General features: G+C 42.5%; 1 protein-coding gene across 1 annotated transcript; it reads left to right on the top strand.

Moving 5' to 3' along the window:
- Positions 1-486: 486 nt before the first annotated feature.
- Positions 487-26,477, top strand: SPMIP11 (sperm microtubule inner protein 11; the record flags this gene model as incomplete). The annotated part of the gene is made up of 4 exons (XM_081249723.1): positions 487-565; positions 23,151-23,273; positions 25,599-25,743; positions 26,173-26,477. The coding sequence occupies 4 exons, from the start codon at positions 487-489 to the stop codon at positions 26,219-26,221; spliced, it is 396 nt and encodes a 131-aa protein (XP_081105849.1). The 3' UTR covers positions 26,222-26,477.
- Between the last annotated feature and the right edge of the window lie 305 nt (positions 26,478-26,782).

The raw sequence follows: 26,782 nt of genomic DNA, 5'->3' as shown, positions 1-26,782 counted from the left end.
GCACACTGCTGCTTGAAATAACTTTGAAAGTACCATATTCAGATTTATTATATGCATTACATACATATATAAGTTTCCATTATATGCAGAACACTATGCTGAGGAAATTTGCATACATTATCTCATTTAATTCTCATAACTCTATGAACTAGATATCATAGCCCTTTTTTTTAATTAAAAAACTGAAGCTTAATCAATTCAAAGTCAGACACCTAGAGTATGGCAAAACTAAGATTTAAGCCCAGTTCATTGCACTTTCTACTCACTGCTTTCTGCAAATAAGACTAGGGCAAGAAGAAGGGTAACTGGCACTTGTTTCCTGTGCCACTCCAGCCCACTCCAGCCCCACTGTGAACTCATAAATCCTGTGCCTCCTTAGACAAAGGGCGTGTCAGTCATAGTGATTCTTCAGGACATTACCATGGTTACTAACAGACTCCAGTGCTCCTGTCTGAACATTCCAGAAGAGGACAGGGGAGACCCAGGATGGCCTTCTTCAACTTATATCTATTAGGATATCAAAATTCCTTTCGGAACAAGAAAAGGGACACAACTGAAGAAACATGTAAGGGGAACATAGAATAGAGGGTTAGAAGGGCCACTTCTTAGCCATTTCTTTTCCTACTTTGGGTTAGAGTTTTATCCCCCAAGATTAACAATTATACTAGTTAAAATTATGGAATATGGAAGATATCCATTCCCTCTCCTGTCATTTAATATCCTTATTAAGACACCCAATGTGTTCAACCGAATAAGTGTATTCTTATTCATTTGCTTATTTAGTCAACATTTATTAAGCACCAACTATGTGTCAGGCTTTATGTTGGTGACTAGCATTACAAAGATGGATAGGATTAGGCCTCTCTCTGCCATAAAGTAGCTGACCATCAGATGAAGATAAGCACGCAAACAAAAAAATTTGCAATATGGTGTATGATTCAATTAAATATGGAATACTATGGAACCACAAAAGAGGAAGTACCTGATGCTACTGGATTTGAAATGAGAATAGGGGGATCCTTTAGAGAAGACCTCACACAGGAAATGATTCCAGGACTGAGTATTAAAGGATGATTGGAGTTAACCAAGTAGATGACAAGGGAATACAGCACAGACAAAGGAACAGAGAATTGAGAGAACCTTATTAAGTGAACTCCAAGTCCTTGGGTACAGATAAAGCATAGACAGGAGGTGAGAAGCAGGCCTTGAAAGCTAGGCAGGGGCCAGATAACTGAGGATACTGTTAGCCATGCTAAACCTTTTAACTTTATAGGGAACCACTGAAGGAGTTTTAGTTGGCAGTGAGTATATATCAGACCTGTATTATATCCACAATACCTAGCAGTACCTCACATAATAGAGGTTTAATAAATATATTTGTAGGGTGAGTGAATGAATAAGTGATACTGAGTGACTAAACTAATTCTAAAGGGAGGGTTTACAGGAAATGTGACAAGATTAAGGTCTTAGAAGATGAATTGCTTGAAAGCACAGAAATGAAGGAGAAAGGGTATTCCAGGCAGAATGGAGAACCCATGTGAAGGAAACTAAGCGTGGGCAGGTACTAAAGCAAAAGTTGCATTGGGGTAAAGGGAGGGGATAACTGGGAAAAAATAAAGTACAACGTTAAGATTGAGAAGGACTGATCTTGTACAGGCCTCCACTGGGCACTCTCTGTTCTCTTTCTAATTCCATCAAAGAAGCTCTGTTTCACGTATTCAGCTCTGTTTCACGCATTCCCACTAATGGATGCTAGGAATCCCTTAATAGCCCTACACCAGCCCTCCCCTGCTTGCCCCCACCCAGCTGGGTCCTGGCATTATGCCACGGGGATGCTATTGTCTCCAGATTAGGAGTTGTTCACCCTCTCTCAGAGAAACACACTTGGCCTAACCCGCAAATTTCCCTTGTTCCATTTTGGGTTATTATATATTGCCCTCCTGTTACGAGAGTTGAAAATTTAGCTTTCTTATACTCTACCATGTGCTTCCCCTCTCTCATCCTAGTTTTTCCAGTATAGTTATGTCACAGTTTTAGGTTTGTGGTAAGCAAAATTCTAAGAATGACCCTCAATGAACTTTGCCCTTATATAATCCCCTCCCCTTTGAATGTGGGCGGACCCTCAGAATATGATGGATAACACTCTGGTGATTGTTACTTTACATGGAAAAAAGGAGGTTATGTGAGTGGGCCTCATCTAATCACACAAGCCCTTTAAAAGCAGAGTGGTTTTTTCCAGTTAACAGCAAAAGAGGAATTCAGAGATTGGAAGCATGTGCAGTTTTGAAGATGCAGGGGCCTCCATGCCAATGTGGGTGGCAGTTAGGAGCTGAGAGTGTCCCAGCTGACAGTCAGCAAGGCATCAGTCCTATAACCACAAAAGCCTGAATTCTGCCAATAACCTGAATGAACCTGAAAAATGGATTCTTCCCTAGAGCCTCCACATAAGACCCCAGCCTAGCCAACACCTTGATTTCAGCCTTGTGAGACTAAGCAGAGACCACCAGACTTACAGAACTGTGAGATAGTAAGTGGATGTTGTTTTCTTTGTTTTTTGGCTTTTTTTTTTTTTTTTTTTTTTTACTATTTTTGGCTGCGTTGGGACTTCGTTGCTGTGCGCTGGCTTTTCCTAGTTGCGGCAAGCGGGGGCTACTCTTTGTTGCGGTGCGCAGGCTTCTCATTGCAGTGGCTTCTCTTGTTGCAGAGCAAGGGTTCTAGGCATGCGGGCTTCAGTAGTTGTGGCTCGCGGGCTCAGTAGTTGTGGCTCAGTAGTTGTGGCACACAGGCTTAGCGGCTTCATGGCATATGGGATCTTCCTGGACCAGGGCTTGAACCCAAGTCCCCTGCATTGGCAGGCAGATTCTTAACCACCGCGCCACCAGGGAAGCCTGTGGATGTTGTTTTTAAGCCACTAAATTTGATGATTTGGGATGTAGCAATAGAACATACAAGTTTAAATCTATAGTCTTGTAGTCTTAGAAATATGTAAAAATTTTTCACTGCTAAGCCAAATAATGTCACTATAATAACTTTTCCTTTTTTGTTCAATTTTTTGTTTATCCCTAGAGTTAAGAATTGCCACCATTTTTTTCACTTGCTTAGTTCTCCAGGTAACTACTGTTACTTTTTTCCACAAATTACTTCAACAGCTCTATTAAATGCCCAATGATATTTTTTCCAATCACTCAAAACACAACAAATAATCTACCAAAACACAACAAATAATCTACCAATTCCTTTTTTCCCAAACTTCCTCTCTCCTACTCCTATACTCTGCCTTCTCCTACTCCTGGCGCATAGCTCTTGTCCTGAAACTTGCTTTTGCCTCTCTCCAAAGTTTTATTCCCTATTTCCTGGATCCCATGTTTTCTTTCTTGGTTTACTCTCTCCCTTTCCTGGAATATATCCTTGAATAGTTTTCTAAGAATGTGTAGGAGGTATATTTTTGAGTGAAGAATGATTTTATTCTACCCTCACACATTTTTTAATGAATTTATTTATTTTTGGCTGCGTTGGGTCTCCGTTGCTGTGCGTGGGCTTTCCCTAGTTGCGGTGTGCGGGCTTCTCATTGCAGTGGCTTCTCTTGTTGCGGATCACGGGCTTCAGGCACACAGGCTTCAGTAGTTGTGGCACGCGGGCTCTAGAGCGCAGGCTCAGTAGTTGTGGCGCATGAGCTTAGTTGCTCCGCGGCATGTGGGATCTTCCTGCACCAGGGCTCAAACCCGTGTCCCCTGCATTGGCAGGAGGATTCTTAACCACCGTGCCACCAGGGAAGCCCTACCCTCACGCCTGATTGTCAGTTTTTCCAGATATGGAATTCTAGGTCGAAAAATCATTTTCTGAGAATATTGAAGTTATACCTTTATTGTCCTCTAACTTCCAGTTGGATTCTTTTGTGTATGATGTATTTCTTTCCAGAAGCTTTTGCTTTTCTTTTTGTTCCCTAGTGTTCTGAAATTTCATAATGTTGGAATTTGCTGTAGATCTTTTTTCATTCACTGTGATAGACATGCCCTGAGCTTCTTCAATCTGGAAATATGTGCACTTCATTTCTGACAAATTTTCCTTTATTATTTCTTTATTAATTTATTCTCTATTTTCTCTCTTCTCTCTTTTTGGAACTTCCATTTGTCAGCTCTAAAACCCCCCGAACTGATCCTGTAACTTTAATCTTTCTCTATGCTTCCTTTGGGTTTTAAAACATTTACTCTTTGGGAGGTTCCTCAATTTTATCTTCCAACCTTCTGTGTTAATTATCTATTTCTGTGTAACAAATTACCCTAAAACATAGAGGCTTAAAACAACGAACATTTATTACCTTATAGTTTCTGTGAATCAGGCATCAAGAAGCAGTTTAGCTAGTTGGTTGTGGCTAAGGGCTTCTCTTGTGGTTGCAGACAGGATGTCAGCAGGAGCTGCAGTCATCTCATAGCTGGAGGCCTCAGTTCCTCTCTGGCTATTGACAAGACACCTCAGTTTCTCACCACGTGGGCCTACCAATAAGCTGCCTGAGTGTTCTCACTTGGCAGCTAACTTTCCTCAGAGCAGGTGATCAGAGAGAGAGAGAGAGTGGAAGGAGGAAGGAAGCCGCAATGCCTTTTGATGACAGTCTCAGAAGTGACTCTGACTTCCACCTTATTCTGTTTGTTAGAAGAGAACTACTAAATCTAGCCCACACTCAAGGGGAGGGGTAATAAAGAAGCTGTGGACCTACAGGAAAATCACCATACCTTTGTATCAGAACATTTTATTTTGGTTACTATATTTTTAATTTCCAAGGGCTGTTTTTGGTCCTCTGGTTTTCCTTTTCCATATCTTCTTTTTTCTTTAGGGATATTATACTTTATTTGAAATTCTCTTCTGTTCTCTGCATTAGCTCTGTTTCCTCTGTGCCCTTTTTCCTATGAGTTTATTTTGATCTCTATCTTCCTCATTGATAACTATTGTCAAATAACTGGTGATCCTTGGCTCTCCATTATAAGTTAAGAGTGAGGAACTAAAAAGCTGACTAGAAGCCTGGAGGGCAGGGGTAGTTATCCACTGTGGGCTTCACTGGGAGCTTTCCTCTGGATCTCTACATTTTCTCCAGGGAAGAACACTATAATTGCTTCTCTGGGGATTGGTTACATGTTTGTCTGCTAGCATAATGGGATCAAGACAGGAGAAGGGGGCACTGAGTCTCACCTTTGAGGATCTCGATTTTCACTTAATCATCGTATTTTTAGTCTTGCACCATATGCCGTCCCTCACAGTAAATCTTGTGCAGGAGTGCAGTGCCTCCAAGATTCAGTTCCTCCAGAGAAATCTTTCTCTTTTTCCCCAGTTTTATTGAGATATAATTGATGTATAACATTGTGTAAGTTTAAGGTGTACAATATGTTGATTTGATATGCTTAAAATATATTGCAAGATGATAACTACCATAGTATTAGCTCTAATACCTCCATCATGTCACGTAATTGCCATTTCTTTTTTGTGGTAAGAACATTCAAGATCTACTCTCTCAGTACCTTTCAAGTATATAATGCAGTGTAATTACCTATAATCACCATGCTGTACATTAGATCCCCAGAACTTATTCATCTTATAACTGGAAGTTTATACCCTTTGGCCAACTTCTCATCCCCTCACCCCCCCCCAACCACCATTCTACTGTGTTTCTGAGTTCCGCTTTTTTAGATTGCACGTCTAAGTGAGATCATACAGTATTTGTCGTCTTCTGTCTGACTTATCTTACTTAGCATAATGCCCTCAAGGTTCATCCATGTTGTTGCAAATGACAGGATTTCCTTCTTTCTCATGACTGAATAATATTTCATGGCATATATATATATATACATATATATATGTATATATATATACATCACATCTTCTTTATCCATTCATCCATTGACAGACACTTAGGTTTCCATAACTTGGCTATTGTGAATAATGCTGCAATGAACATGAGAGTGAAGATACCTCTTCAAGATCCTGTTCTCACTTCCTTTGAATATATAGCCAGAAGTGGGATTGCTGGACAGAGAAATCTTTTATCTCCTTGTTGGGGCATGGTGGTTTGCCTGGTTGTGCCACATGCTCTGTAGACAGCTTCAGTGACCACCTTCCTGTTCTCAGACCTAGTCTTTACTCCTACCTTCTGTGGTACCTGCTGCGTTCTAAGGTTTGAGCCTCCCAAATGAATTAGCTCGATTCTACGTGTATCCTCCATTGCAGAAACTTAAGTTAAAACTTTTCCTATTCTGATAAATTTGTTACTACCCCTCTCTCTACTTCCCATTTTTCAAAAGATATTTCCACTGAAATATATCATCTTGCTATTGTATCCTTCCTCTCTCTTTGACCTTGAAGGTTAATGCCATTATTGTTATTGTTGTTATTTTGATGTGATTTTAGCAAATTTAGGAGGGAAAGGAAATAAACTTTATGGTTAATTAACCATCTCTAAAATGTATTTTCATGATATAATTTCAAAATTATAGAGGGCTTCCCTGATGGCGCAGTGGTTGAGAATCCGCCTTTTAATGTGGAGGACGCGGGTTTGGGCCCTGGTCCAGGAAGATCCCACAAGCTGTGGAGCAACTAAGCTTGTGTGCCACAACTGCTGAGTCTGCGCTCTAGAGCCCGCGAGCCACAACTACTGAAGCCCGCGCGCCTGAAGCCCGTGATCCGCAACAAGAGAAGCCACTGCAATGAGAAGCCTGCACACCCCAGTGAAGAGTAGCCCCTGCTCAACGCAACTAGACAAAACCCGTGTGCAGCAACGAAGACCCAACGCAGCCAAAAATAAATAAATATTTTTTAAAAAAAATAATGTATTTTCATGATATAATTTCAAAGTCATAGAGGGCTTCCCTGGTGGTGCAGTGGTTGAGAATCTGCCTGCCAATGCAGGGGACACAGGTTCAAGCCTTGGTCCGGGAAGATCCCCCATGCCACGGAGCAACAAAGCCTGTGCACCACAACTACTGAGCCTGTGCTCTAGAGCCTGCCCGCCACAACTATTGAAGCCCATGCACCTAGAGCCCATGCTTTGCAACAGGAGAAGCCATGGCAACTAGAGAAAGACCCAACGCAGCCAAAAATAAATTAATTAATTTTTAAAAAATTATAGAAAAGTTGTAAGACTGGTACAAAAGAAATTCTCTATACCCTTTACCCAAATTAGTCAATTGTTAATATTTGGCCACATTTGCTTGCTCTCTCTCCATATATATATAATTTATATATTTACATATCTATATATAAACATCTATTTTTTTCTCAGCTAGTTGAGAATAAGCTGCTCATATTATATTCTTTACTCTCAAATATTTCAGTTTGTATTTCCTAAGAATAAGGACATTTTCTTAGATAACAACCCACAGTATAGGTATCACACTCAGCAATTTTAACACTGATACAATACTATTTAATTATCTATAGTCTATATTCCAATTTTGCCAATTGTCCCATTAATGTCCTTTAGAACAAAATTTTTCCTTCTAGGATACAGTTAAGGATAAGACTGATCACAGAAATAGAAATAATTGGTTAATCAATTATTTGATTGGTTAATTAACCAATTAAATTGGTTAATTACTTATTGACCCATCAATCAATCAAATAAATAAGGATTGCATTTAGTTGGCATGTCTCTTTAGTCTCCTTTAATCTGGAACAATTCCTCTGATGCTTTGTTTCAGGACATTGACAATTTTAAAAGTACAGGCAAGATATTTTATAGAATTTTTCTTAATTTGGGTTTGTCTGATGTTTCTCAAGATTAGATTAGGTTTAAATATTTTTGGCAGGACTAAGCAATATTATGTCTTCAATACATCACATCAGGAGGCTTGTGATGTCATTTTGTCCCATTATTGGTCATGTTAACTTTGACCATTTGATTAAGGTGGTGTTTTCCAGTTTTCTCCACTGTCAAGTTACTATTTTTGTTTTGTAATTAGTAATAATTTCCAGGAAGATACTCTGAAAAAATGTAAATACCCTATTCTTCATCAAACTTTCGCTTACTAGTTTTAGTATATAGTGATGGTTCAATTATTTCTATGATAGTTGCAAAATGGTAATTTTCTAAATCCCATCCATTTTAATTCAAAGTGTAATTTTTTGAAGTTTGAGTTTTTCCAAAGCATTCAATTTCATTTTTATACAAACCACTGCTCTTTTTTTTTAATATCTCATAAATTTATTTAATGCTTGCTTGATACATTTTATGTAGAAAGGTTGAGACTGTTTTGCTTTGGGTGCCCCTGGTAAATCTCATGGAGGCACTCACTGCTCTTTTTAAAAAAATACATATTCCATTAGTTGAAATAATATATCATTAAATTGCAATATTGCAATTACAGAATAAACCTGGCATAAATTGTTTGGGGAGAAAAACCACAGCTGACTCTTGGTATGCACACAATTCAACTGGTGGAAGCATAAGTGTGCAGGTATACTCAAGAGTAGCTCTTGGCTGCAACTGGAGTGTTGCAGGCATTTTTTAATATGTTTTTCAGAGGAAATGGAGAACATTAATTAATCTAGCAAGTCTAGTCAATGGAGTTTCTTTTTTTAATATTTATTATTTATTTACTTATTTAGGCTGCACTGGATGTTATTTGCGGCATGCAGGATCTTTAGTTGCAACATGCAGGATCTTCATTGTGGCATGAGGGATCTTCACTGAGGCATGCGAGCTCTTAGTTGCAGCATGCATGTGGGATCTAGTTCCCCAACCAGGGATTGAACCTGGGCCCCCTGCATTGGGAGCCCAGAGTCTTACCCACTGGACCACCAGGGAAGTACCCTCAATGGAGCTTCTTTAGAAGAGCTTCTACTATATATATATAATATTGAGCTATTCACACTTAATAGTCTAAAATACATCGAGAAACTAGGGCACCTTGGACTTCCCTGGTGGTCCAGTGGTTAAGACTCTGCGTTCCCAACGCAGGGGGCATGGGTTCGATCCCTGATGGGGGAACTAGGATCCCGCATGCTGCACAGTACAGCCAAAAAATACAAAAAACAAAAAGAAACTAGGGTACCTTAAAGAATTACTGATAAAAACATAGATAAGTGTCCTGGACTAAGTTGGAGATTCCTGAATATTTGCCAAATTCAGTATGTGAGTTAGGATGCAGGGGAGGAATAAATGTGAGATCCCTTTCCAGACACATTTTAGATGCTTAGAATTCCTTGTAGTGAAATATCACCCAAATGAAACTAACATAATATTTTATGTAAACTATATTTCAATTTTTGTAAAAAAAGAAATATCTCCCAAAGATAATGATATCTGGTAGAAATTGACAAGATATCCTAAAATTCATATGGAAATATATGGGACCCAGAATAACCAAAGCAATCTTGAAGAATAACAATGTTGGAGGACATACTTCCCAATTTCATATCTTCTACAAAGCTGCTGTAATCAAGACCGTGTTATATTGGCATAAGAATTGCCATATAGATCAGTGAAATAGAACTGAGAGTCCAGAAATAAACCCTTAATTTATGGTCAGTTGATTTTCAACAAGAATGCCAAGACAATTCAATGGGAGAAAATAGTCGTTTCAACAAATTGTGCGGCAAAAACTGGATAATCACATGCAAAAGAATGAAATTGGACCCCACCTCACACCGTATACAAAAATTTACTCAAAATGGACCATAGACATAAATGTAAGAGCTAAAACTTTAGAACTCTTAGAAGAAAAAGCTTCATGACCTTGGGACTAGGCAGTGGTTTCTAAGAAAAGAAAACGAAAGCATAAGTGACAGAAGGAAAGACAGATAAATTGGATTTCATCAAAATTTAAAACTTTTATGCTTCAAAGTTCACTATCAAGTAAGTGAAAAGAGGTTTTTATCGTAAATGTTTGGATTACAAGGCAGATTTAAAATAAATAAGTATAGGGACTTCCCTTGTGGCACAGGGGTTAAGAATCCTCCTGCCAATGCAGGGGACACGGGTTCAATCCCTGGTCCGGGAAGATCCCACATGCTGCAGAGCAACTAAGCCCGGATGCCACAACTGCTGAGCCCGTGTGCCACAGCTGTTGAAGCCCGTGCACCCTAGAGCCCATGCTCCGCAACAAGAGAAGCCAACGCAATGAGAAGCCCACGCACCTCAACAAACAGTAGCACCTGCTCGCCACAACTAGAGAAAGCCCGCACACAGCAATGAAGACCCAATGCAACCAAAAATAAAATTAAAAATTAAAAAAAAACACTTTGTAAATTAATTTGGAAAACTTTCCTCATAGGACATAGCCCCAGAAGCCTAAGAGAAAAGATTGACAATTTTTCCTAAATAAAAGCTATAATTCTGTATCAAAAGACATCATAAAGTTAAAAGGCAAGAAACAGACTTAAGAGGGGAATTCCCTGGCAGTCCAAGGGTTAGGACTCTGTGCTATCATTGCCAAGGACCCGGGTTTGATCCCTGGTTTGGGAACTAAGATCCCACAAGCCGTGTGGCATGGCCAAAATAAATAAATAAATAAAAGAGAGACGAAGAGAAAATATTTGCCATATACAGGTGTTTGTGTGTGTGTGTGTATATATACACATATATTTACGTATATACATATATACACACACCTCTATATAAACACACACATACATACATATATTCATATTTATAATTTATATATATAATTTCAGAATACATAGAAACCTCCCAAGTAAGTCACCAATCCAGACTCCCCTTCTCATCCAACATCAGATAATTATTTATTGGGAACTGATTGTGCCAGGCACTGTGTTAGGCACTAGGACTACAACAGTGACTAACACAGACAATAAACAGGTAAATAAACAAACAAGGTATTCACAGAATATAACAAGTACTGGGAAGGATATAAGGCTGGGAGAGTTGATGCAATGGATCAGAAGTTATAAACTGCTGGCCAGAGGGCCGGACTCAGCCTGCAGAGTGATATCTTAAAAAAATTTGGACCCACATCTAAAAATCAGGAGATTTTATGTAAAATCCACATTTCTGACTTCTCTTAAAAATTAGAACTGGCCACACTGGCCCTAAATTCCCACATGACCACAAATGGCCAGAGCAAAGCAGAAGCTGCCCCTTTAGATGGGACAGGTTTCTTAGTTGTTGTATTCATAAACATTATCTGCCTGACTCTTATAGGCAACTGAGTTTGCAGATCCCATGATGGAGAGTAACTTGGAGAGGCCCACTTTATTTATTTATTTATCATCATCATCATTATTATTATTATTATTATTATTATTATTATTTTTGGCTGCATTGGGTCTTCACTGCTGCACGCGGGCTTTCTCTAGTTGAGGCGAGCGCGGGCTACTCTTCATTGCAGTGCACAGGCTTCTCACTGTGGTGGCTTCTGTTGTTGCAGAGCATGGGCTCTAGGCACGCAGGCCTCAGTAGTTGTGGCACGCAGGCTCAGTAATTGTGGCTCGCAGGCTCTAGAGTGCAGGCTCAGCAGTTGTGGTGCATGGGCTTAGTTGCTCCAGGGCATGTGGGATCTTCCTGAACCAGGGCTCGAACCCGTGTCCCCTGCATTGGCAGGTAGATCCTTAACCACTGTGCCACCAGGGAAGCCTGAGAGGCCCACTTTAGACAGTAATCAAGGAGGTAATGTTTGAGCCACACCATGAAGAATGAGAATGAGCCAGCCATGTGTAGAGCTGAGGCAAGAGCTTCATCCTCATAAGAGTAAATTTCAAAATCTAGAAGGAATTCAAGGCTAAAACCATAACAAAGCACTTCCAACTCCCACTTTGATCACAGACTGCTTTCACTGCATGCCAGCCAGAACTCTGTAACTCATCTCCCATTTCTGACAAGCCATTTTTTCTCATTTTTCCTTCTGTGGTTGATTTCTAGTTTCATACTGTTACGGTCAGAAAAGATGCTTCAAATAACTTCTGTCCTCTTAAATTTGTTGAGTCTTCTCTTGTGTCCTTTATATGGTCTATCCTAGAGAATGTTCCATGTGACTTGAAAAGAATGTGTATTCTGGGTTTTGTTTGTTTGTTTTTGTTTTGTTTTGGTTGTAGTGTCTTGTAGATATAAATTAAGTCCAACTGTTTCATTGTGTCATTTAGGATCTCTGTTGCATTATTGATTTTCTGTCTGGAAGATCTGTCCATTGATGTCAGTGAGGTATTAAAGTCTCCTACTATTGTTGTATTCCTGTCAATTTCTCCCTTTATTGTCTGTTAGTATTTGTTTTATGTATTTAGGTGCTCCTATATTGGGTGCATATATGTTAACAAGTGTAATATCCCCTTCTCATAATATAATGATTCCTTTATCATTATATAGTATTCTTCTTTGTCTTTCTCTATGGACTTTGTTTTAGAGTCTATTTTGTCTGGTGTGAGTATTGCTACACCTGCTTTCTTGTCATTTCCATTTGCATGAAATATCTTTTTCCATCCCATCACTTTCAATCTATGTGTGTCTTTTGCCCTCAAGTGGCAGCATATTGTAGGTTCTTGACAAGTCATTTTAATTGTGCACATCCTGAAATATCTATGCACAAAGACATTCAGGGAACTTGGCTACCCTCTGCCAAGTTTGGCTTCAACCATGTTATTCAGACTTCCACCTGAAAATTCCACTCAATAGTAATTATGTTCTATTCATAGTATTCCCTTGAAGCCACTTGAGCTGCCCAGGAGCTGAAGTCTGGGACCACATGGCCAAGCTCCGGGGCACATAGGATGACTCTAGAAGCTCAGGACAAGGCTATGAAACTCCAGGGAGTTGGAGTATGGAGCTCCAGGGAAACCTATGAAGACAAAGTTATGTGTATTTGGCCCTCCGCCTAGGACATCTAGTCTTCCTAGAATGATTAGTACCATAACCACAAATCTCAAGTGAGCACTTGGGACTTCCTGAAAATCCTATTATATTTCCCTAGCCACTCTCCCACTCCTCAAGGCAACTCCCCCTCTCTCCTCAAATCTCTAAAATCCCCTCTGGATCCTCACTCTGAGCTAATAACTTCCTTGCTCCTTATTTAACTAAAAATAGAAGCAATCAAAAGAGACTTTCCATCATCACATCTAACATTCCACTGCATTTATACCTTCTCTCTGGTACAATGAATGAACTGACTCCATTTGTGTACTGGATCTCATCCACACTTTCCTCAAGGATTTTGCTCCTGTAATTATCCCCCTCTCCCTCAATTTTTTCCCTCTTCCCAGATCATTTCCATAAGTATACAAATGTGCTGTAATCATTCCATCTGGGGAAAATAAAGAATCCTCTCTTGGGGCTTCCCTGGTGGCGCAGTGGTTGAGAGTCCGCCTGCCAATGCAGGGGACGCGGGTTCGTGCCCCGGTCCGGGAAGATCCCACATGCCGCGGAGCAGCTGGGCCCGTGAGCCATGACCGCTGAGCCTGCATGTCCGGGGCCTGTGCTCCGCAACGGGAGAGTCAGCAACGGTGAGAAGCCCGCGTATCGCCAAAAAAAAAAAAAAAAAAAAAAAAAAAGAATCCTCTCTTGACCAAATGGTCCCCTCAAGCTATTGTCCCCATTTCTTTCTCCGCCACCTTCTCCCCTTTCCCACTCCTGATTATACCAAAACTCCTGGGAAAAGTAGTTTATACTCATCGACAAGAGAAAAACAACCATGCTGACTGGCCTCACTTTAAATTCCTGATCACTAAACTCAAGTGGGCCTCTATGGCTGCCCAGAAGTCAGACTACATTTCCTTGTTCTATGCATTCTCTCACTCTCCTGAAGGCCACTTCGTACCTTCTCTTTCCTCAAACCTCTAACACCTCATCTCCTATCCTCACTCTCACATAATGACTTTCCTTCTATTTCACAGTGAAAACAGAAGCAACTGGAAGATAATTTCTATAACCTCTCACAAAATCATGTCTATCCATCTACCTGCATCTGTGCCTGTATATGTCTTATTATAATGAGTGAGTGGTCTACACACTTGTTAAGACCAACCCCTCCACTTGTGCATCAGATCTCATGTTGTTGACTATTCAAGGACACTACTCCAATGTTCTTCACACTCTATTGCATCAGTTTTTCTATCTCTGGCCATTCCTATCTACATACATTCATGCTATAATTTCTTCCACCTTAAAGCCCTACATCCTATTTCCCTGCCCACCCCCCATGCAGAAAAATTCTTCAAAAGAGTTGTCTGGTCTTTCTGTCTATAAATGTCCTGCCAGTCTCTTTTTTTTTTTTTTTTGCGGTACGCGGGCCTCTCACTGTTGTGGCCTCTCCTGTTGCAGAGCACAGGCTCCGGACGCGCAGGCTCAGCGGCCATGGCTCACGGGCCCAGCCACTCCGCGGCATGTGGGATCTTCCTGGACCGGGGCACAAACCCGCGTCCCCTGCATCGGCAGGCGGACTCTCAACCACTGCGCCACCAGGGAAGCCCTGCCAGTCTCTCTTGAACCCATGCCAATCAGGCTCTTGCCCCTACCACTCCACTGAAACTTCTTGTGTGTCTAGTCACCAATGCTCATATGCATGGTGATGTTGCTAAATTAAACGGTAAGCTCTTAGCTCTCATCTTATTTAACGTATCAACAGGAAAGTGCAACAGGGCTCACCTGGTTTCTGAATCCTGGTGCTGCTGAGGTTGCTTGCAATATGTCAGCTGGCAGAGATTTGGGAATGTGGACCACCGTAACAGGGAACGTGGCTCATACCTTTCTAGTACTTCAGAACTAGCTTGGGAAAGTATGTATGGAGAAAATACAGCATTCTGTCTGGCTCTCAGAAAACAACATCCATCCACCTTGCTTACCCAAGTCTTTCTAATCCCAATTTCTACATTCACTAATTCAAGGAACACACGGTCCCTGACTGTGCTCACCCTCAGTTCCATGTGGTCTTACAGGACTCTAATTTGTCATTCACACTTGTCTTCAGAATGATTCTCTGGCCCTGCTCTCTTCCTGGCTGATTTCGCCTTGTTAATACATTCACTCAAGCGGTTTGACCTTTTTCTGTCCCCCCGTACTAGCACTTCAACCTGTTCTCCAGGCTCAAATCAACCACGCTCTTACTTGGCCCTTCAGTGAGGGCTCTAACAGCAACCATTAAAATGAACTTATTAACACTTCTCATTCTTAACACAGACTATAATGATTTTTTTTTTTTTTTTTTTTTTTTTTGCGCGTTACGCGGGCCTCTCACTGCTGTGGCCTCTCCCGCTGCGGAGCACAGGCTCCGGACGCGCAGGCTCAGCGGCCATGGCTCACGGGCCCAGCCGCTCCGCAGCATGTGGCATCCTCCCGGATCGGGGCACGAACCCGCGTCCCCTGCATCGGCAGGCGGACTCTTAACCACTGCGCCACCAGGGAAGCCCTATAATGATATTTTTAAGTCATTCACAATTTTTCTTTGAAGAAAGTTTTTTTTTCCCTTCTAGTAGATGTGAGGGCCCACTCAAGCTTTCCTTATTATAGTCATAATGAAAACTCATAGACATGAGTCAACACAGGTAACTAAATATTCTGCCAGTCTCTGCCTCCTTCCTTTCTTTCCTCCTGATAAAGAACCAAAATAGAAAAACCAAAGAGGAAAACTGGGTGTGGAGAGCATACTTTGTTTTATCCTTGACTTCAGAAACTCATGTTTATCAGGTACTCAAAGTTGTTCAGATTCATGGAGCTAACTCGCTAAGCAAATTCAGAGTGCCTGTTTCCTCACTTGTAAATAATGCCTTCCTTATAGATTTGTTGTGGAGATTAAATTATATAATGTATGTAATACGCCTAAGACCTAGCACATAAAACCGTACAACAGATGATTGGAAGAAAAGTTATAAACCATAATAAGTAAGTTATTATTTACATATGGAACATATACCTTTCCTCTGACTGGAATATCTTTGTCCTACTACTCAAAACATACTTGCCAGGATAGGGTACCTGAAAAGCAATACACACACACACACACACACACACACACATACACACACACACACATATATACGTACATTTTTTTTTGGCCGCACAGCTTGTGGGATCTTAGTTCCCCAACCTGGAATTGAACCTGGGTCCTTGGCAGTGAAAGTGCCAACCCTAACCACTGGATCGCCAGGGAATTCCCATGGAAAGCAATATTTTTAACCATAAGATGCCTTGAGAAGCAACAAATGCTAGCTGGCTTCAAAGGATAGCTCATCCAGGCCCTGAAAGAGCCTGGTCAATTGCAGCCGCCCACAGAAGAGCATCCCTGAGCAGTGAACAGAACTCTCTTGTTTACTAATCAGTAGATTCCTGCCCCTCCCAGACTCACCCTTCCTGATACTACTACTAGTTGCCTCTGCAGGTTCAGCCCAGCTTCCCGTGTTCATTCACCTTGAGTGCCTAAGCTTTCCCTTCTCTGTCCTGCCCAGGGGAGCATGGCCATATATCTGTCCTTTTCTTTGCTGAATCTATTTCACCACCTGCTTTGAACCCTGTTCTCCCACCTACTCTTAGCGTCATACCTGGACACTCCTCTTGGTCCAGGAGTGTCAGAATTTCAGAAAAATTCCCTTTTTTCTGGCCCTTTGCTGAGACAACTCCCTTGCCTCGTTATATGAAAACCCGTGGTCAAGCTAGGCATCATCCTAACACAAATCTACACTCAGGGCATTGCCCACTGACAGGTGTCTCAGAGGCAAATCGATGGGGGTGGGTGGTTAAGAGTGCTTATCCTTATTCTTGGCTTGAAACAAATGACCTCTCCCTGCCAGACTCTCTAGTGACTGCCCTCCAGCCACAGACACGATGACCTCCAAGCTCCACACATCCAAAGGGCCTCACTCCATCTTCCTCCACTGCTGCCTTTACCATTCCTTCTCCCAGAGGAATTCACTGAGTCCTCCAAGTTGCTCTTACTTCCAAATGAATCTCTTCAAAGAAAAAGTAAATCTCACATCTTTGGTAAAAGCTGAGCATATTATCACTTGTATTCTCATTTTCTGGATCGTGTCAAAGGGATCCCATAGGTGGTTTTCCCCACCCTGATTGGAATGTCCTCTGCTCAGTCTCCTAGTTCTCCTGACCTCTCCTAGCTGCCTGTTTGGTGACCCGCTATTAGGAGACAGCTGGAGATGCCACTTAGACTCCAGCAGAGGGCACTGTAGTTCTGGCTTTTCAAACAGGAGCAGAGGGCACTGTAGTTCTGGCTTTTCAAACAGGAGCGTGAATGGCACAATTCAGCCAAGAGTGAACTGGCCAAAACCTCTGAGCCCCTCTGCCTTTCTAAATGGATAAACATACTGAAGTTACAGAAATGTATTTTGGAAACACTCATATGTCTCATAGCTGCTATAGACCATCATCCCCATCCACCTGAAACCAGAAGGGAGAAGGTACTCAAGCTACTCACAGCTACAATCTGCCAAAGCCTAGGGAGTGGGCACCTCCAAGGTGGATGACTGTGTCTGTATTGCAGCAGATAGACCACTTTTTCCACAGGGGCTTGGCATTTCCCCACTGGTTTTCCTCACTGGGACTGATCTAATCCACTGAAGACTGGCCCACCAGGTTCCAGTCCTCTTTGCTCCCTCGATGCTGGCCATAGGAAATGATATTCCACAATTCAGTGACTCTCAGAGAGGCAGGGATCTGCCTCTAGAACAAGGTAATATCATCATGTCTCTCTCCCAACTCAAGGCTTCTCCAAGTTGAGCAGACACCCTTGACAGGGCCCCCATTGAGCTGTACACAGGGGAGCCCATTAAGAGGCTAGTTCTATCAGTTCATGTTTTTCCCTAGTCCTTGGTCTTTTCTGGAAGGCCTGATGAGATGATTTCAAGAGCCAGTTTAATGCGGTGGTTAAGAGCATGGGCTCTGGAGCCAAACTGCTTGGGTTAAACTCATGTCTCTGCCATATGCTAGTTATGTGACCTTGGGCAAATAAATCACTGAACTTCTCTGGGCCTCTGTTTCTCCATTTACAAAATAAGATAGTAACAGTACCTACCTTTTATAGTTGTGCTGAGCACATTCACTAATTATTACCCCTTTTTATTGTTGTTATCTCTAGAATATCCATGTAGTCCATTTTACATCAGCAGTCTGCAACCAGCACTAAGCCTCTCTGTTATCTCGTGCCCCCTCCACCTCCCCTGTGTTCAGAATCCTGAACAAGTGCACCACTTTGAGGAAGATATTTTTGGAGGCAAAGGAACTGTCCCCATATGTAAAATGTGCCCTGGGAATTGGTCTGGTTCCCTGGGTTTATGCTCTTGTCCACTTCCTCCCAAAGCACTGACTATTTTCTTATCTCAGGAAAGACAATAAGTGCAAGATAGCCTTCAAAACATACTTTAGCCAATTTCAATCCATGTTAACGCGCCACTCAACTTTGAGGGATTAATGCCCCACAGCTGATACGACCTCTTAGACAGGAGTCATATTTTACGTACAGTACCACAACATTTTCTCTCAAACTGATCTTGTATAAATTTCTGGTCAGGGTGGTATTACTCTGCTTGCAGTGACACCAACTTCAAGACAACTGCAAGTAATGTCTGTTAGATATTATCACCACTATGTACTCAGAATCTGGAACAGACAGGCAAATACCCTAACCTGAAAGTCAGAATTCTGGGAGCCACTGAGGTAGACCCATTCTAAAAATTCTTCAGCCTGAAAACATTGTGGCCAATCAGCCCCAGTTCCAGCTAACAGAGGCAATAGGCAAAGCAGTGGAAAACTAAGATTTTGTGACCATCCCAGTGGCCCTGGGAAGCTTAAGCTTATACTATTGAGAAATCTGCAACATAAATTTGGAAAAGTAGAAGATCCACCCAAGTACTTTTGCACTACCCCGTATGTCCTTCATGGTCCATTCAAAGCATTAAATCTGGTCTTATGGCAACTCCTAATTTATGGCCTGGCTCTAGAAGAAAGTGTCAGGGCCCTTCATATCTATTTATCACAAAAAAACATATGGAGTATAGTATTAACTGGGTGAGTGAAGAACCTGTGTTATACCATCTACCAACAAAATGATGGATTCATCTACCTTGCCATGGTGGAGGTATAAAGAGTTCATTGCATCCCTCTACCCAGAACATGCCCTTTCACAAGTAGCTGTGGCATGATTCTCATCTACCCCTCACCACCCTTCACCTCAGGTGGCTTCCAAAACTTGGCAGCTTGCAGAAGCTATGGGTTACCAAAAATATCTTCCAGCTTGCCAAATACTGATCCGAGGAATATGCCAACTGGTGCTTGATTCAAGAGGAAGGCATCCAAGTGGGTGATACTGTCCAATACACCTCCAAGCACACAGTAACCCATACAGGAAGCTGGAAGACGACTACTTGGAAACTGAGATAATAGAGAGCATCATCTGGCTGTACCCTAAAGAACAGTCTGAGGCCTCGGGACCCGGTAAAGAGCTCCCACTGTCACCTGCACCCAGACCAATAATTACTTGTAGTCCAGGTCCCATTGCCTACTAGGAATATGCTCTTGCTCTTTCTCCTCAGTCTACACTTACTTGGCCATAGACATTCTGACACCCTCACTTAGCCCAAAGTCAAACGACCCCAAAGTCAAATGACCAAACTCAAATGACACTGCTTCTAGGAAATGGCCCCTCATTGCTATGACCTGTGATGAAGTAAATTCAGCCCCTGGTTCAGTCCAGGCTTCCACCTGCCCAAGCCCTCAACTGTCAAGGGAGGGGATTCAAACAGTGTCCCACTCTGGTAATGTCATTGTCTCAGAGAATGTTAAAGGAGATTTCCACTGGAGTGCAAAAGGGAGTGTGGAGGGACAAATGATGATGAATGTGCGGGGCCAAGCAGGATGAAGGGGAAAAGCAGGAGCTGGGGAAGGACTATAAAACAGAGGTGGGGGGGCTTCCCTGGTGGCACAGCGGTTAAGAATCTGCCTGCCAATGCAGGGGACATGGGTTTGAGCCCTGGTCCGGGAAGATCCCACATGCCGCAGGGCAACTAAGCCCGTGCGCCACACCTACTGAGCCTGCGCTCTAGAGCCTGCGAGCCACAACTACTGAGCCCACGAGCCACAACTACTGAGCCCGTGAGCCACAACTACTGAGCCCAGGAACCACAACTACTGAAGCCCGCGTGCCTAGAGCCTCTGCTCCGCAACAAGAGAAGCCACTGCAATGAGAAGCCCGCGCGCTGCAACGAAGACCCAACGCAGCCAAAAATTAATTAATTAATGAATTAATGAATTAAAACAGAGGGGGCATCCCCACCATCCACCAGAGATGAGTCAGCTATCTTAACAATTTCAAGAGAGAATGGCAAATTTTGACCCAGTTCCTGACAAGCCCAGGATTCTGAGATGCAAGCCAAATCTAGCCTATTTAAGCAGAACATGAATTTATTAAAAGAATATTGGTGGAATTACATCAAACTAAAAAGCTTCTGCACAGCAAAGGAAACAATCAGCAAAATGAAAAGGCAACCTACAGTATGGGGGAAAATACTTGCAAACCATATATTTGATAAAGAGTTAATATCCAAAATATATAAGGAATTCCTATAACTCAATAGCAAAAACAAACAAAAAAAAGAAAACCCAACTAAAAAATGGGCAGAGGATCTGAAAAGACATTTCTCCAAAGAAGACACACAAATGGCCAACAGGTATATGAAAAGATGCTCAACATCTAATCATGAGGGAAATGCAAATTAAAACCGCAGTGTCACCCCACACCTGTTAAAGTGGCTATGATCAAAAAAACCCACAAAAGGTAACCAGCACTGGTGAGGGAAAAAGGGAACCCACGTGCACTGCGGTGGGAATGCAAATGGGTGCAGCCAGTATAGAAAACAGTAAGGTGATTTCTCAAGAAATTAATAGAACTACCATATGATCCAGCAATCCCACTTCTGATATATATATCCTGAAAGGAATTGAAACCACGATCTCAAAGAGATATCTGCACTCTCATATTCGTTGCAGCATTATTCACAACAGCCCAGATATGGAAGCAACATAAATGTCCATCAACGCATGAATGGGTTTTTTATTATTTTTAAAAATATTTCTTTGTTTATTTGGCTGTGCCAGGTCTTAGTTGCGGCATGCGGGGTCTTCATTGCTATATGCGAGATCTTCATTGCAGCATGCGGGATCATTTTTAGTTGTGGCACGTAGGCTCTTAGTTGCAGCATGAGGGATCTAGTTCCCTGACCAGATAATTGAACCCTGGCCCCCTGCAGGGAGGGTGGAATCTTAACCACTGGACCATCAGGGAAGTCCCTGAATTTTTTAAATATGGTATATGCATATAATGGAATATTATTCAGCCTTAAAAAAAAAAGGAAATCCTGCCATTTGCAACAACATGGATGAATCTGGAAGACATTATGCTAAGTGAAATAAGCCAGACACAGGACAAATACTACATGATACCACTTGTATGAGGAATCTAAAATAATCAAACTCATAGAAGCAGAGAATAAAATGGTGGTTGCCAGAGGCTGGGGGGAGGAAGAAACAGGGAGGTAGTAATCAAAGGGTACAAAATTTCAGTTATGCAAGATGAATAAGTCCTAGAGATCTACTGTACAGCACAGAGTCTATAGTTAATACTGTGTTATATACTTAAAACTTCGCTAAGAGGTTAGAGCTTATGTTAGATGTTCTTGTCAAAAAAATAATAACAACAATAAACAAAGAAGGTGGGAGGAGATTTTTGGAGGGGATGTATATGTTTGTGGCATAGATTGTGGTGATGGTTTCACAGGTGTATACTTATCTCCAAACTCAATAAGTTGTATATATTAAATATATACAACTTTTTCTATGTCTGTTATACAATGAAGTAGTTTATTTAAAAAAAGGAATATTGGAAAACACATAAAAATTGTAGAAGGAACAGAGAACAAAGCTTGGCAGAGGGTAACCAGAAACAATGTTCAGAATCATGCTGCAGACCTGGCTGGGCACAGACACCACTGCATTTGATGCTGTGGTGGGCACTGCTGGCACCAAGGACACTGGGCCCCGGTTACTGCTGCTCAAAACAAGATGCAGCTTCACTGCCCCAACTTCCATCAATAGAAAAAGACTTTACATGGTCCCAGCTTCTTTGCAACCCCAATCTTTGATTCAAAATCTGAAGATGTGTTGATTGGCCTAGCAAAACTCTTTGCCCATGGCCTCTCTACACAAGAGGCTGTGTATCTTAGTCCATTCAGGCTGCTATAACAAAATACCATAGACTGGGTGGCTTATAAACAACAGAAATTTATTTCTCACATTTCTGGAGGCTGGAAGTCCAGGATCAGGATGCCAGGTGAGGGCCCTCTTCCAGGTTGCAGACTTCTTATTGTTTCCTCACATGGCAGAAGGGGCAAGGAAGCTCTCTCAGGTCTCTTTTACAAGGGCACTAATTCCATTCATGAGGGCTCTGCCCTCATGAATCACATCCCAAAGGCCCCACCTCCAAATACCATTACCTTGGGCATTAAGTTTTCAACATGTGAATTTGGGGGGGATGGGAACATTCAGACCACAGCACTGGGTAAGGAAGGTCTGGTTTTTTCAGTCACTGTAAGATACAGATTTTGCCTCAGAGGAGATTCCTAAACCCCCATAAGAATGCTAAGTCTACACTACCCTACTCTACACTGCCTTTCCAGCTGCCGGCCCTGTCCCTCTCCACTTTACCCAGCATTAGTCCGGCTCTAAGTCAACAGCAAGCTGAGACCTCTCTAGCGCTTCTAACGCACTTGATATCTTGCTGCCCGAAATGCTCTTCCTGATACTACTATGTCCCATGAATCCCTTCTTATCCTCCAGCACTTAGCTTAAACATAATTTCCCCTCTTAGACCAACTGACGCTCTGCAAATATGCCAATCTCAGGAAAGGAATATCCATCCAGACAAGGGGCCTGTTTCACCTACACTAACCTTAAGTATTTGTCAATATCCTGATTCTAGCAGGCGGCCACTCAAAACCCAGGAGTCAGGGAGGAGCAAGAGAGTAGTGAGGAAGGTCTGATCACTGTTCTCCCTCCCTCCCCTCTGTCACAGGCATTTTGATTTGACTCCTGAGATCCTGAGAATCGGATGTGAGTGGCTTGGAGACATCCCTGCCCTGTGCCTGGTTGGCATGGAGACCAGAGACTCAGAAAGTCAAATAACCCCATTTGCTAAGTACTCAGAGCAAGTCTGCTCTCGTTTCAGACCAAAAAGAACCACAGCCCACTAGGCTACCCCCTATTATCTCAGAAGATGGGAATCATTCCGTGCACCAGAATAGCCACACAAGGTACCAGGAAGCTGTACTGAAGGTGTTGTTAAAGACACGTAAGTATCTTGGATTTGTCGCATGCTAGGGGCAGAAAAGATGTGTCTGAGTTCCTAAAGAATGGCTGGGATGTGGTGGGGCATTGTTATAGAGCAGAGGATGGGGGCAAAAAGAGCCAAGAAGAGACTGAGAAGGAGAAAGTAGACTTGAATGGTGGGGTAAGCAAGATAAAATAAAAACTGAATCAGACCTGGAAGTGGAAGATCCAGGTGTGAGTACTATTTCTGTCTCTTTTTAAGTGTCTCACCTTGGGCAATCACTTATCCTTTTGTAACCTGCTTCCTCGTTTATTTAAAAAAACAAAACAAAAAAACAGAAAATGTCTACTCTACCAATCTTACAGAATTGTTGTGAGGATCAAAGCTTTGGAATTTGAACCGAGTTTAAACTCCAAACAAGCCGTGTGACCTTGGGCAAATTCCTTCAACCACTTAATCTCTCTGGATCATCTGAAAATCGGAATTATACTGTAGCATTTTTTGTGAAAGTTAGAGAAAATGTACAGTTAAAAAAGCACCTAGGGGCTTCCCTGGTGGCGCAGTGGTTGAGAGTCCGCCTGCCGATGCAGGGGACACGGGTTCGTGCCCCAGCCCGGGAAGATCCCACATGCCGCGGAGCGGCTGGGCCTGTGAGCCATGGCCGCTGAGCCTGCGCGTCCGTCCGGAGCCTGTGCTCCGCAATGGGAGAGGCCACAACAGTGAGAGGCCAGCGTACCGCAAAAAAAAAAAAAAAAAAAGCAAAGCACCTAGGACAACCTACTGATACATGCAAATACTGAGGAATCTCCAGGGAATTCTGCTACGTAAAGAAAGCCAATCCCAAAAAAGATCCCATACTGTATGATGCCATTTATATAACATTCTTAAAATGACAAAATTATAGAACTGAAGAGCACATTATTGATTACCAAGGGGTGGAGGGAGGAGGATGTGGTTATAAAAGGGCAACTCCAGGATTCTGTGGTGGTAGAACCGTTCTGTATCAATATGTTAATACCCTGGTTGCAATAAAGTGCTATAATTTTACAAGATGTTACCTCGGTGGGGGCTGGGAGGACATGGCTAAAGGGTACACAAGATCTCTGTCTTTCACTTCTTACAACTGTATGTGAATATATCATTATCTCAAAATTAAAGTTTAATTTAAAAAAACACTTTCAGAAATTAAAAAAGATTCGCATGAAAAGGAATATCTGTTATTTCTACTAGCAAAACTTTTAAAAAGCTTTTTATCAATTAATAGGAAAACAACTCAGTGAAAAATATAACATCTACTCAATAGTATATTAGAGATTTTTAAAAAAATAACGATTATAAAGACTATACAGCCAGAATACTAGGCTATAATTTTATGTTTTAAAAACATACAAATTTTATGGGCTTCCCTGGTGGTGCAGTGGTTGAGAGTCCGCCTGCCGATGCAGGGGACACGGGTTCGTGCCCCGGCCCAGGAAGATCCCACATGCCGCGGAGCAGCTGGGCCCGTGAGCCATGGCTGCTGAGCCTGCGCGTCCGGAGCCTGTGCTCCGCAATGGGAGAGGCCACAACAGTGAGAGGCCCGCGTACCGCAAAAAAAAAAAAAAAAAAAAAAAAAAAAAAAAAATATATATATATATATATATATGTATACACACAAATTTTATACACTGGTATAATTAGATTTATTCAAATAAATAAAGAGTGAAAATCCCAAAAAACGAAAATCTAGGTAAGTCTGGTATATTTCAAAATTTTAAAAACCCTTAATACCTAATACAACATTTAGAACATAACAGGTACTTGATACATTATATCTATTAGTAATATCCAAACATGAGGTAGTATCACTGCTAAATTTCAGAGAATTACCTGAAATGAGCAAAGAGAGAAAAAAAAAGAACCAGCAGACTCACCTTGCACATTTTCCAAGTGTGTTGGGTGGTTAGAACTCTGTGCTCTCACTGCCGAGGGCCCGGGTTCAATCCCTGGTCGGGGAACTAAGATCCCACAAGCCGTGTAGCACGGCCAAAGAAAGAAAGAAAACAAACCAAGTGGGTTGACCGCTTGTTTTTCTACCACCTTAGCACTTGGGGAAAGCTCTCTTGGAGATGGGCTTATAGTAGAAGCAGGAAGAACCAAGACTGATTCCACTGACCATGAAGGGTGCGAGACGCTGGAGAGATGCTGGAATCCAGAAGTGGAACTCAGTGTGGTGACCACATTTCCAGGACTTCTCAGCACCTGGTCAGGCCCAGTTGCTAGGCTGGGCTTGTGATGCCCTGAGGCACAGAAGGGAGCAGACAACTCTAAGAAACTGGATAACCTGCCCTTCCCCCAACCATCCAGTTCCCAATCAGGTCTTCAGAGTCCCCCTGACTGATGCTCAGAACTTCAGCCTCTGGCGGTCCCACAGTCCAGGAGTGCGCCCAGAGGAAACCATGCCATGGATCCGGGGCCCCTGCCACTGCCTCATCAAACGCCCAATGACCAGGTTAGGCTGGAAGGGTGAGGGTGGGGAGATCAAGGAAAGTATTACTCCTTCCCCTCACTGAAATCCTTGGGAGCCTCTTTCATTTCTAGTCAGAGTTGGGAAATGGAATAGGAAGTTTTGGTCTTACCAGGGACAACCGGCCCCAGAATCTGGGCAGTGGTGGCATTCAAAGGAACTAAAGATTGGTCTGTGTCTTTGCGTTTTGCCTTATGGATATGACTTCTGAATAGACACAAGTATCTACAGCACTCCTGTGGGAGGTCTGGGGTGTTTCAGCTCCCTTCCTTGCCACCTCGCACCCCTCTAACCACCATCCATTGGCAGTAGCCCCACTTTTTCATCACTACCTCTGCCCATTCTAGGTTTAAGCACCCCCCGCCCCCATCAGCCTAACCTGGCTGAATCTGAGACCCTATCTCTCTTTTCCAGGTTTATGGATCACTCTATTCTCAATGACAGAAACTCCAGTCTGTATTGAGCAGGATGTGTTTGCAGAAGGACAAGATCAACTCTGGATGGAGGGCAAAGAGGGAAAGAGGGAGGTGTCCTGGTTCCAATGGCTGCCTAATGGGAGGAGGGGATTGAGAACATGGAATAAACAGATCGGACTAGAAGTCACTTGTGTGCACTGGAAGTGAGGGGGAGGGAAATTATTCCAATACCCAAATTCCTGGGAGATCAGGATTGTGAGAGATTCCTGAAGGAGCCAGAACTTGGTGTTTGGCTTGGGAGGGGCCAGGGCACTGGAAAGACCACCACAGGGGTTCCCGAGCTCATGCATGGCAGGGGTCAGAGTAACAAATCTCGGAAGACACCCTGCCCCTCATGATGCTGACAGGCCTTGGAGTAGTCATGCTCTGTGAAGACGCTGCAGTTTCACCTCGGCAAGGAGAAAACCAGAGGAAGCCCTCTGACCACAGACGAGAGAGGTCCACAGAGCCCCCAGACTGGGGCCTGCCTCCTACCCCAGGCTCTGCCACTTCTGACCCAACCCAGGGCCCAGAACAGCTGCAGAGAACAGGGAATTTTACAAAGAGTT

Source organism: Mesoplodon bidens, assembly GCF_964165515.1.
Source record: "Mesoplodon bidens genome assembly, chromosome: 11".
Taxonomy (NCBI): Eukaryota; Metazoa; Chordata; class Mammalia; order Artiodactyla; family Ziphiidae; genus Mesoplodon; species Mesoplodon bidens.
Note: the sequence above shows the minus strand (reverse complement) of the source record. Positions and strands in the feature narration are given on the sequence as shown.